The following is an 11,479-nucleotide window of genomic DNA, read 5'->3' as shown; positions in this document are numbered from 1 at the left end:
GAGAGAGAGAGAGAGAGAGGGAGAGAGAGAGAGAGGGAGAGAGAGAGAGAGAGTTGCTTTTGTCTTGGATTTGTCACCTGTGCGAACTTTTCGTGCTTTCGAAAGAGAGGAAAAGCTTTGGGTAGGAGAGAAATTTTTGCAGAGCAGATGACTGTGTTGGTTCGTATTAGACCTTCGCCATCTTTAGATACACGTATCAAATTCTCCAAGCAGCTCTCCATCTAGACATCACAACAACGACACATTACTACCATACAAAGCATACATATATATACATAGATAGGAAGATAGACATGCATATAGAAAGATATACATACTACACACACATAGATACACATATATATAGATATATAGAAGGACATATATATGTGGGTATACAGATGGATGAATCTATAGATATGTAGAGCACTATGGAATTCTATTTCTGCATGCATGTATGTGTCGTAAAAAGAGATCCATTCGTGTAGCTTCTCCTCCTGTCTCGTCTGTCTGCTCTGATGACGATTCTATTGAAGACCTCGAGAGAAGTCACACATAGCCAGCTAGCTAGCTAGCTAGCTAGCGGTGATGTATACCTACATAAATGAAAAAAGAAGAAGAAAGAGCCTATCATGAGAAGAAAGAAGAGAAAAGCGGAAGAGGAAAGTCAACTGTTCATCCCTCAGAGAAAACAGGCAAAAGGAGAGAGACACGCGCGCACCCGAGTCTACACGAGAGAAGTGAGGAACCCTCTATTTCATTCGAGTAATTTCTTCCAAAAGAAAAAGAAAAGAAAAAGAAGGCAAAGAGTCACGTATTCGTTCTTACATATATCGGTAGAGATGCATGTGCAGGTGTCTATCTAGCGATACATACATCGAACTGTAGAAGAGATAGAGAGAGATTTAACAGCAGGTAAAGTCAAGAGAGAACCTCTTCTTCTTCTTCTATCGATAGAACACCCTTCCCCAGTGGTCTTGTCTCTTCTTGTAAAAGTCAAAGTCTTGAATCGATCCTCGTGTTTCGATGCTCTTCAATCGACCATGCTATCGACAACACACAGCAAGATGAAGAAAAACAAGAAGAGAAGAAGGAGAAGAAAAGAAGGAGAGGAGAAGAAGAAGATGTATCTTTCTCTTACCATCTTTTTGTTGTCTCCAATTTTTGCGCATGCAACGACGAGAGACTTCAGTGTTTCATCTTTGATCAAAACGACCGAATCGTATAAACCTAACAGAAGGCTTGGAAAAATCCTCGAATATAAGCTCGCAGGGATCAGTCGATCTAATACAGGAAAAGACGTGAGCAAAGTATATCTAAAGACAGAAAGAGAAAGAAAGAAGAAAAGGGAGAAGAAGAATACAAAAGAGAATGAAGAAAGAAAGTTCTCTGATCTTTCGCATGCAAATCAAGAAACTCCTTCTTCTTTGACGGACTTACCGCATCCTTGGATTATACACATCTATACAGACGTATACACGTGTGTATATACACGTATACAGAGATCAATAGACATACTGGAGTCTATAGGGATTATATACTTGCAAGTATGACCCTTAATACTACATACCAATCTACACACATACATATATGCATGTATATCTATACACACACGCACATATACATAGATAGATGAGTATACACCCATGTATCTATGGATACTATATATATATATACAGGCACGTAGATATGATCTTTAGCAGAAGTATGATGTGCTATTGTCAGAAGGAGTGGAGAGAGAAAGAGATGTTAAAAAAGTACCAAAGGAAGGAAAACTGACCGAAGAAGAAGAGAACGCCCACGTCTAACAGTCTCATACAACAAATGCATCCCTAGACATGCAAGCTGAGGTGTACATTCACCTGAGCTTGTTCTTACCTTATAGATCTATCCGTTGATTTGAAGAGCTTCTCGAGAACTCTTCTTAATTTCTCTGTATGCAGACCTTCTTCCTCTTCCTCTTCTTCTTCCTCTTCTTGATCTTCTCCCTCTCCCTCCTCTTCATTTGCATGTAGTCCTTTCTGCGGTGTTTCTTTTCCTTGCTGCATGTGCTCTTTCTTCATTTGCGTTTTTCTTCTGTTCTTTTTCTTCTTTTTGTTTCTTATCTTCTCTCTTGTCTTTCCAGCGATGATAATAGTCAAACACCCGACAACTGCAGGTGTAATTGAAGTGACTTCTAGGTGTCCCTCGACCGCTTCCGTCTTCTGTAGAGATAGAAGCATCGATGCAGAAGAACTGGCTGAGGTGTCTGTACACCCGACGAGACTGCTACTAGGATCTAAAATTGTCAGTAATTCCGGTAAGATCTGGTATTCTTGAACCGCATAAGGAAGGACAGAAAAAGAAGAAGAAGAGGGGGTGTATCTTTCTCCTTGTCGATGCTCTTCACTCTCGCCTTCTCCTTGGAGCATCATGGGGAGTTGTCTCTCGAAGAAAACCTCTTTTTCGTACACACTCTTCACGTGGACTTCTCTTAAGAAAAGGAGAGACTTACACACCCCATTCTCATTGAAGAAAGGATGCGTTTTCAAAAGATTTGACAAAGAAAGGGAAGAGCAAGGGTGCGAAAGGAGGTGATACAGTTGTCGAGCCGAGGGAGGTAAGGGGGAAGAGTTCGACGAAGACGGACAGCCCAGAAAGTCTTTGAGATCTCTTCGTGAAAGAAAAGCAGCAGAGGATGAAGAAGAGAGCCTGGAGTAACACCATGCGATCAACGAAGCTAAACAGGCTCTACACGCAAAAAGAGAGACAGGAAAAAGAAGAGAAGAGAAAGAAGAAGGGGAGATGGATTCATTCATATCATTGATCGATCTATGGCTAATCCATCTATCGAAAAGAGATGTGAATGAGAAAGAGAGAAAAAGTTAGGAAAGGATGAAGACGAGAGAAAAAAAACAGAGGGGCAGAGGAGAACACGAAGAATGACAAGAAGAGTGTTCTTTCTCAGGTGTATGTACATACACCCGGAGTCAAGAGAGAAAAGAAGAAAAAAGAAAAGTCGCAATGGCTTATTACATGAGAGAAGTAAGATAGGTCAGCACCCTTACCGACAAGAAGAAGAGGAATAAGGAAAATCCTTTTCTACACGACGAGAAGCCCGAGGCATCTTCTCTCTCTCTCTCTCGTTTTTCTTCTTAAGATCTCACACCGCCGCGCCGTACACATACACATACGAGATCACTTCCACTACTATTACTACTCTTACTATTACAGGGACACTTCCGAATTCTAGCCCTATCTGTCTTTAATCGACCTATCATTAATCTATACTTCTAACGTATCTATCTTTGATCTAGCTCTCTTTAAAGTATTTATCTGTTTCATGTGAAGAGGGTGCTGCTGCATGGGGTGTATGTGTGTGGGTTTGGTCTACGGAGAGGAGAAGAAGAAATTGAAGAAAAGAGATATAAAGCAGGGGAGAAATGAAACCGCCTTCCTTTCTTCTGTCTCTTCTTCTTCTTTCTTTTTTATCTCTCTCTCTCTCTCTCTCTTACAGATCGAATGCCTTAAGATGATCGACCTCTTGCCCTCCTCCTCCTCCTGTGGAAGAGTTGGTGTGATTAAAGGAATGAGAAAAAGACAAAGAAGAAAAAGAAGAAGAAGAGGAGGAGAGATAGGGAGCCTTAGGAAGTTCCCAGCCTTGCAAGACTGCCGAGCTCGATTGAACCTCCGAAAGAAGAGAAGACAAAGAAGAAGAAGAAGACGAAGAAGAAGAAGATGAAGAAGAAGAAGGTCGACAATACTCGAAACACGATAACCTCCATGCACCTGCAAAGAAAAGAAAAGAAGAGAAAAAGAAGAAAGACAGAAAGGAAGAAGAAGAGAGGCGATAGGAATGAAGTGAATGAGAAGAGAGAAAGAGATGGGTTCTCTAGATTACTAGATAGACTAAAGATAGATGCCAGATCGATGGAAAGAACTGTCCGAATCTTGAGATTTCTATAAATCTCTCTCTCTCTCTCTTTTTTTTTTCTTTCGGTATCTTTGTCTAGACACGCGTGTAGCTAACTGCATGCAGACATAAAGGACAAGAGAGACAGAAAGAAAGAATGAGAGAGAAGTGACTATTCTTCAGTTCAAGTGTCCGCATACACAGACACCTTGCAAGAAGAAGAAGGGGCTCCAGAGAAGAGAGAGGAATGAAGAAGATAAGAAAGTCGGGGAGGTTCTCTTGTTGGATTTGGAGACATCTGGAAGCTTCAATAAGTAGATAAGAGACAAAAAGAGAGAAGAAGAAGAAAAGAAGAAGGATGAAGGAGTTTTGATCTCTTTATGAACGAGGAAGAAAGAAGAGAAATTAGAAAGAACAAGAAGAAGAGAAGGTCGGGGTGCTTTCTTTGCTCTCGAGTAGAGAAAGAAAAGAAAAAGAAGGAAAGGGAAGACCAAGAATCTCTTCACTCGACCATAAGGACAGAAAGAAAGAAAGAAAGAAAGAAGAGAGACAGAGAGAGAGACAAAGAGAGATTGATAGACTAGCCCTTGTAGCAGTAGAAGTAGTAGTGGAAGAGGAGTGCAGAGACAGAGCGGAAATAGATAGATACGTAGATTATATATATATATAAGACAGATAAATGGATTAAAGATAGATAGACAGATTAAAGATAGATAGATAGATTAAAGATAGATAGATAGATTAAAGATAGATAGATAGATTAAAGATAGATAGATAGATAGATAGATTAAAGATAGATAGATAGATTAAAGATAGATTAACGAAATAGATAAATTAGAGATAGGTAGATAGATCAAAGACAGATAGATAGATTAGAGATAGATAGAGACATGCACGAGGAGATCAGAAGAACGAGAGAGAGAGGGAGAGAAAGAAAGAGAGAAAGAGACGCACAAAGAGAGACAAGGAACTTTCTCAAGAAGAGTGAGAAGAAGAGACTGAGACAAGAAGAGAGAAGGGAGAGAGAAAAGCGCACAGCAGGAAGATAGAGAGAAGAAATGCTTTTCTAGTTCTTTTTCTTCTTCTTTTGGTACCTTTTTGCGTGACGAAGATGGAGAGAGGGGTGATAAGGCCGTGGATGAGAGAACAAGATTCGTGAAGAAAAGCTAAGGCATTAGTCACCTGATAGACATTCCAACAGAGATCTGCCTTAGCTGATAAGATCAAATCTTTTAATTCTTCTTTTCTCAAAGGATAAAGATCTTTCTTCTTCCTCTTCTCTTCTTCCTTTTTCCTTTCTAACCTAGGAGAGTCGAGAATTCTCTCGGAGCTCCGCAACTCCTCACTTTCCCAAGAAGCAGATGAATAAGAAGATCTACTCCTCCCTCCTCCGTACCTTTCTTTCTTCTTCTTTTCTTCTTCTTCTTCTTGTTCATCTCTTTCTTCTTCTTCTTTCTCAGAAGAGAAGATTGAGTCAAGATGAAGAAGATAAAGGAGAGGAAAGCATCTCTCCGTAACGAGATAGAGAGACGTGTCTGTTTCGTAGGTGTCTAGGACTTTCAACAGATCTGGATGGAGGAGAGACTTCGCTCTTTGCAGATATCTCCGACCGCCTGAAAAGTCACATAAAGCCGAATGCGCGTCCCCATTTAGACCTCCTCCTGATAGAGAAGAATAGGATAAAGAAGAAGAAGAAAGAGAGGAAGAAGAAGAGGAGGAGGTGGCTTTGCCTTTCTGAAGCAGAAAGAGAGACGCAGGAAGTCCATCATTCTTACGTGTACAAGAATAGAGAAAAAAACCCGAAGAGAGAGAAAAAGGAAGAGCAATTTCTTCTCCTATTGAATAATTAAAAGAAGGAGGAAGTTGAGAAGTCCATCGATCAGAAAAGCGACCTAACAAGGATTGAAACATCTCGACCACATCGATTCTTTACTACTCCACACACACTTACAAAACACAAACTCTCAAGTTTCTTCTTCTTCTTCTCTTTCTTTCTCTTCTTTTTCTTTTTCTTCTTCTTCTTCTTCTGCTTGTTCTCTTTCTTTTTAGAGTGTTTGCTTGTGAGGTGAAGAAGGAGAAGTCACGAGGGAAGGACTTAAATTCGAGGTGTCGACTGTCACGTCGATGATGAGGGAGAAGAAAAGGAATTTGCTCTGTCTCTCATGAGAAAAGAAGAACGCAGGAAGGATGAAAAGAGGTAAGAAAGGAGACGTGGAAGGTGACTGGAAGGAAAAAAGAAAGAGAAAAGAAGAAGAAGAAAGATACTATCAGAAGGATGAAGATGCTGATGGAATGCAGTTCGGGTGTATATACACCTGGTATGGTGTACGCCTGACAAGAGAGAGAGACGAGAAGAAGAGAGAAAGAAGAAAGAGAGGCTCGATGGGATGCCGATGTGCTTGAGAGAAGAGATCGTGCGAAAAAGAGAAAAATATGAATGAAGAGGTTTGCTTCTCTTATCCAACAGATGGAGAGACGTGCAGATTTAGAGAAAAAGAAAGAGAAAGAGAGAAAAGCTATTCTGCGAACTTATCACTCGGCTTTTCCTCTTCTATGGATTCTTCTAAGAGAATATCTATGAAGTGTATAGACACTCTTCCTCTGAGTCTTTCTATCTTTTCTCTTCTTTCGTTAACAGAAAAAGAGAGAAAGTCCTCTCTTTACTCAAGTTGCCGTCTATGTTTCTTCGCAGCTTACTAGAGAAGAGAAAGAGAAAGAAATGGAGAGAAGAAGAAGAGCTACCACGGTCTACAACAAGAAGATCCACAGAAAGAAAAAGAAAAAGAAGAAGAGAAGAGAAAAAGGAGAATAACTAGGAAGAAGAAATACGTGGTAATGTTGGAAAAGACTTGAAGAAAGAAAAAGAAAAAGAGGGAAGGAGAAAGGGAAGAAGAGAATAATGATAAGAAAGAAAGAAAGAAGATCTCTTTTTCTCTCTTCTTTCTTTTCCTCTCAAGATGTACGTATGCTCGCATGCAGAAAAAGAAAAAAGAGAGACACACCTCATGTCTCTCTCTTTCTCTCTTCTTTTCTTCTTCATCTGTCTCTCCTTCTCTCTCGTTCTCTCTTTCTTCTTCTTTGAGAAAGACAGAAAGAAAGCGAGGGAACGAAAGCTAAAGAAGGGAAGTTGAAGAAGGAAGTTAAAGAAAGAAAGAAAGTTGGCGAGGGAAAGATAGTCCGACAAGCTTCTTACCATCGGCCTTCCTCTCCGTCGTTCTTCCTTTCTTTTTCACCTTTTTTCTTTCTTCTTTCTTCTCTCTATCTTTTCTCTCCTAGGCTGTCCTTTCTGTTGGCGAGTGAGAAAGAGAGAGAGAAGTAAAATAAGGCAGCAAGAAAGAAAGATCTTCGTGGATTTCTTATGAATAGATAGACAGATCGATCGACGAAAGTAACGTTAAGTCACCTTCTTCTTCTTCTTCAATTTTTTTCTCTTCCTTGACCTAGTCATCTTTCTCTCTCTTTCTTCTCTCGTTCATTTCTATCCTCTCCCTCTCTCTCTTTATGTATGTGGAGATGCTTACCGGTGTATGTGCCTACATAGAGTAGTTTCAAACAGGAGAGAGAGAGAGAGGAGGTAAAAGCTTGGCGAAAGCAGCTCTTATCAATGCATGCTGCACGGCCATTCCTACTGTATCTATCAATATGAATGGATATAGAGATATTCTTGTATAAATACCGATCTGTCTATCCCTGTATAAATCTCTACTGATCAATACGTATGTGTATGTATATATACATATATGTATGTATATATTTATGTATGAAGACGTGTATGTATATATATCTGCGCATGTGGATGTGTATGCATGCATCTATGTGTGTATCTATCTCTATCTATGTATGAATACGTATAGGTGTGTACATATATATGCATCTATCTATCAATATGTATGTATAAGTATATATAGTATGTATGTGTGTATGTACACATTCTTTTGTCGAAGTGTTTACTTGCTATATCCTCTTTCTTCTTCTTTTTTTTCCTCCTGCTCTTGTACATTTCCTTTCATAAAGAAAAGAAAGAAGATGAAAGACTTATCAGACTTTTTTCTCCGGCCGCGGGAAGGAGAAAGAACTAGAAGAGAGAAAGATACCAAGAGAGGGAGACAGAGAGAGAGAGAGAGTGAGAGATATGAAGAGAAGAAGGAAATCTCCTTCTGACATAATTTCTTCTTCTTTTAGTCATAGTCCCTATCGTATTCTTTTTCTCTCCGCACACTTCTCTCTTCACACAAGCCCTCTTTCCTTCGTATTTCTAATCTTTCATAAAGCTCCCATAGATATCTGTCTATGTAGTATATATCTATATCTGTAGTATATATCTACTGGCATATACATGGATCTATCTCCGATTCCTATGTAAATATGCATCTATCTATCTATCTCTCTATCTATCCTTAATCTATATATCTATATTTATGCCTATATGTATGTGTATGTATATGGAGGTCGTTGTGTGAGTTTTATGGAGAGTAGAGGAGTGTGAAGGAAATTGCAGAGATAAGAAAGAAGAAGGAAACTCGACCCCCTTCTTTCTTTCTTTCCTTCGATGCTGTAGGGGAGATCGATCATAGACCAAAAATGGGTTACGAGAAAAGAGATCAATCGAGTCAAGAAAAGATCGAAAAATGAAAGGAAGAAAGATACATAGATAGAGAGATAGATAGATAGATGAATAAAGAAGATCTATAGATAGACCATACATCATTTAAGAGATAGACAAATGGATCATTGCGAACATAGAAGACGCAAACCCTCATACAGAGAAAGAATGTGTTGAAAAGGAAGGACGAAGACCAGAGAGAAAAGAAACTTAGAAAGACAACGAAAAAGATAAACTCGTAGGACTACAGATGAATAAGATGAAACAGATAAGAAGAAGAAGACAAGTCCTGATCGAAGTAGGAGTAGTAGTAGGAGTAGTAGTAAAGCCTTTCTTTATCTATCATTTCCTTCCTATCTTCTCTCCCTCTCTCTCTCCTTTCTTTCTTTCTTCCGTTCTTTCTTTCTTTCTTTTGTGTGTCTTTAGCATAGGTCAGGATTGAATGGAGGATCAGCGACAAAAGGAGGCCTATTAGGCCGACTTCTCGAGCTCCTTACTACTCCTACTCGCACGCAAGAGAAAACATAAGAAGAAAGAAAGAATGAGAAGAAGAGAAAGAAGAAGAAGAATAGTCCACTGTGATCTACTTAAGCAGAGAGCTAAAGAGAAAAGTAGTTCACAAAGAAGCAGATGAAAGCAGAGAAGAAAGGATAGCCACGTAGGAGGAAAAGAGAAATAAGGGAGAGACTGAGAGGTAAAGAGGCGTTACTGGAGCTCTAAGAAACTTTTCATCGCTATCATTCTTTCTTTCTTTCTCACTCTTTTCTTTCTTTCTTTCTCACTCTTTTCTTACTTTCTTTCTTTCTCACTCTTTTCTTACTTTGGAAAACGAAGAGAGAAGACTCTTCTTTCTCTTCTTACCTCGGGGTGTTTGAGAGGTTAGGCGTGTCTCATCTTCTTCGTTTTCTTCGTTTCTTTTAGTAGAAGTGGCGGCTTGAAAGAGATCGAAGACGGAAGGCCTCTTTGATGGGGTGTATGTACACACACCCTGGGTCACGGGCGTTCCCTTCGGACAAGACTCAATCAACACACCTACACGCACAAGAAAAATAAAAGAAATCTCTCTTTTTCTTTCTCTCTCTCGAAGAGTAGATACACAGGAGATGTGTATGTTTCTATCGCTCTTTCTTCTCTCTCTCTCTTTCACTAGTGAGACAAAGAAAGAAAGAAAGATATGCCGCGTAGCCTCTTTTTCTCCTACTGAGAGAGATAGATACAGAGATCGCTTCTACTATGAATGATCGACTGTGTATATGTGATCTTTGGATGTCTCTTTCTTTCTTTCTTTCTCTATCTATCTATAGCTGTCTATCTACGTTTCTATCCTTTTGTATGCCTCTCTCTCTCCTTTTCTAAGCATCTGACTCGACGTTTTTCTTTCAAGTGTAGGTAACATATCATTCTTTCTTTCTCTTTCTCCTGCGATCTGTAAAAGGGATCCTCCTCCTCCTCCTCTTTTCTTTCCCTTCATGAAGAGAAGGAGAAAAGAAAAGGAGAAAGACCCATAACTCTTTTGACGGGAGAAAAGGAGAAAGAGAAGACCTCTTTTCACTTACTTTGAGGCGTATCAGGAATGAAGAGCCTTTCGTGAGTTATGATCTTCTTTCCTAGATCTAAAGGCTCTTCCTTCCTGTTGCCGTTTTGGAGGGAGTCTAGACTCCTTGGCGCTTGTCTTTCTATCTCTTCATGCGAAAGGTCAGGAGTGTCTTCGCCAATTTCGACCATATGGAAGTTCGTCGGGGAGGAGAGGCCTTCTCTCCATTCTTTCTCTCTTTCTGTAAGGTTCTGATCTGTCTTGTTTTCTTGAAGCGAGAAGAGGAAGGAAGAAGAGGAAGAAGAGATTCCCGGGGAGGTTCCCTGGGAGGTGAAGATAGAGGCTAAGAGGTCTCTCTCTCTTGTCGTGTCTTCATCACAGAGTTGATCTACAGCTAAGAGGAAATGAAAGAATGAAAAGAAAAGAAAGAAAGAGAGAAAGAAAAGACAGAAAGAAAGACAGAGAAGGATCTACACGTCTCTCTCTGGGTCTCTTAAATCTATAAGTTTCTCTCTCTTTTCTCTCTTCTTCACACAGAGGAAAATCTCTTCTTCTTCTTCCTCCTCTATTCTCACTATTGCTCCTCTTCATCACTTTCTTCATATAGATAGATTAAAGAGAGATATAGATAGATATATAGATAGATAGATAGTTAGTCGCTTATATCCATATACATGTATATATGTAGATATATGTATGTCGAGCAATCTTTCTGTATACATATATATATATGTATATATTTATATATGTCTGTCTATATGGAGTAGAGGTGATGAAAGGGTCGCACTTTTCTCATGAGGTGTGGAGATGAGGCAAGAGAGACAAAAATTCTCTGTATCATTGAAGGTCTACATACATAACTCTCTCTCTCTCTCTATATATATATACATATCTCTATCTATCTGTATATGTATGTAGGTACGTATGTATATAGGATGAAGAGACATCGCCCTAGGAATAGATAGAAAGAGATGAAAGAGATCATGAAGAAAGATTTAAGAGAGACAGAGAGAGAGAGATGGAGCGACAGAGAGACTGCTATCTGTATTACTCTTGTTTAGCCTCTGTACGTCTCTGAGTATGTGGGACAAGCAGTAGGAGGACTAGGACTGGTAGGAGTAGGAATAGAAGTAGTTAAACAGACTTAGTAGATATGCAATACCTACACTCCTCACGCCTATACTAGGGAGACCAAAGTGATAGGAATAGAAGCCATAGTAGTAGTAGTAGTCGTCATAGTAGTTGCCTCACTACTATAGAGAAGAATCGTAAGAATAAGACTCCTAACTCTGTCCTACTAATACAAATACTACCCATACAAGTAATACAATACGTACGACTACTACTACTATTTCTACTACTACTTATTCCTTGCTGGGGGGGAAGGAATACAACAGAAAGAAGAAGAAAGAGAAAGACAAGACTCTGCTTCCTCTTATTCGAATATAAGCCGATACTCTCCCTCAACGTC

The 11,479-nt window shown here is 39.5% G+C and overlaps 3 protein-coding genes across 3 annotated transcripts; 1 reads left to right on the top strand and 2 right to left on the bottom strand.

The window, feature by feature from the left end:
- Positions 1–73: 73 nt before the first annotated feature.
- CSUI_001990 (scy kinase (incomplete catalytic triad)) lies at positions 74–6,769 on the bottom strand (the record flags this gene model as incomplete). The annotated part of the gene is made up of 5 exons (XM_068062192.1): positions 4,966–6,769; positions 3,474–3,747; positions 1,858–2,709; positions 1,121–1,295; positions 74–221 (listed from the first exon to the last, which is right to left on the bottom strand). Coding segments are annotated over exons 1-5 (2,265 nt in total), but the record flags the coding sequence as incomplete, so codon positions are not given.
- Positions 6,770–6,974: 205 nt separating this feature from the next.
- CSUI_001989 (uncharacterized protein) lies at positions 6,975–8,148 on the top strand. Its single transcript, XM_068062191.1, has one exon. The coding sequence runs from the start codon at positions 7,616–7,618 to the stop codon at positions 8,030–8,032; it is 417 nt and encodes a 138-aa protein (XP_067925833.1). The 5' UTR covers positions 6,975–7,615; the 3' UTR covers positions 8,033–8,148.
- Positions 8,149–8,572: 424 nt separating this feature from the next.
- On the bottom strand, positions 8,573–10,400 carry CSUI_001988 (uncharacterized protein). The gene is made up of 3 exons (XM_068062190.1): positions 10,031–10,400; positions 9,336–9,506; positions 8,573–8,976 (listed from the first exon to the last, which is right to left on the bottom strand). Exons 1-3 carry the CDS (start codon positions 10,197–10,199, stop codon positions 8,897–8,899), a joined length of 420 nt encoding a protein of 139 aa, XP_067925832.1. The 5' UTR covers positions 10,200–10,400; the 3' UTR covers positions 8,573–8,896.
- Positions 10,401–11,479: the final 1,079 nt, after the last annotated feature.

Source organism: Cystoisospora suis (genome assembly GCF_002600585.1).
Source record: "Cystoisospora suis strain Wien I chromosome Unknown contig_823, whole genome shotgun sequence".
NCBI classification, from domain to species: Eukaryota; Apicomplexa; class Conoidasida; order Eucoccidiorida; family Sarcocystidae; genus Cystoisospora; species Cystoisospora suis.
Note: the sequence above shows the minus strand (reverse complement) of the source record. Positions and strands in the feature narration are given on the sequence as shown.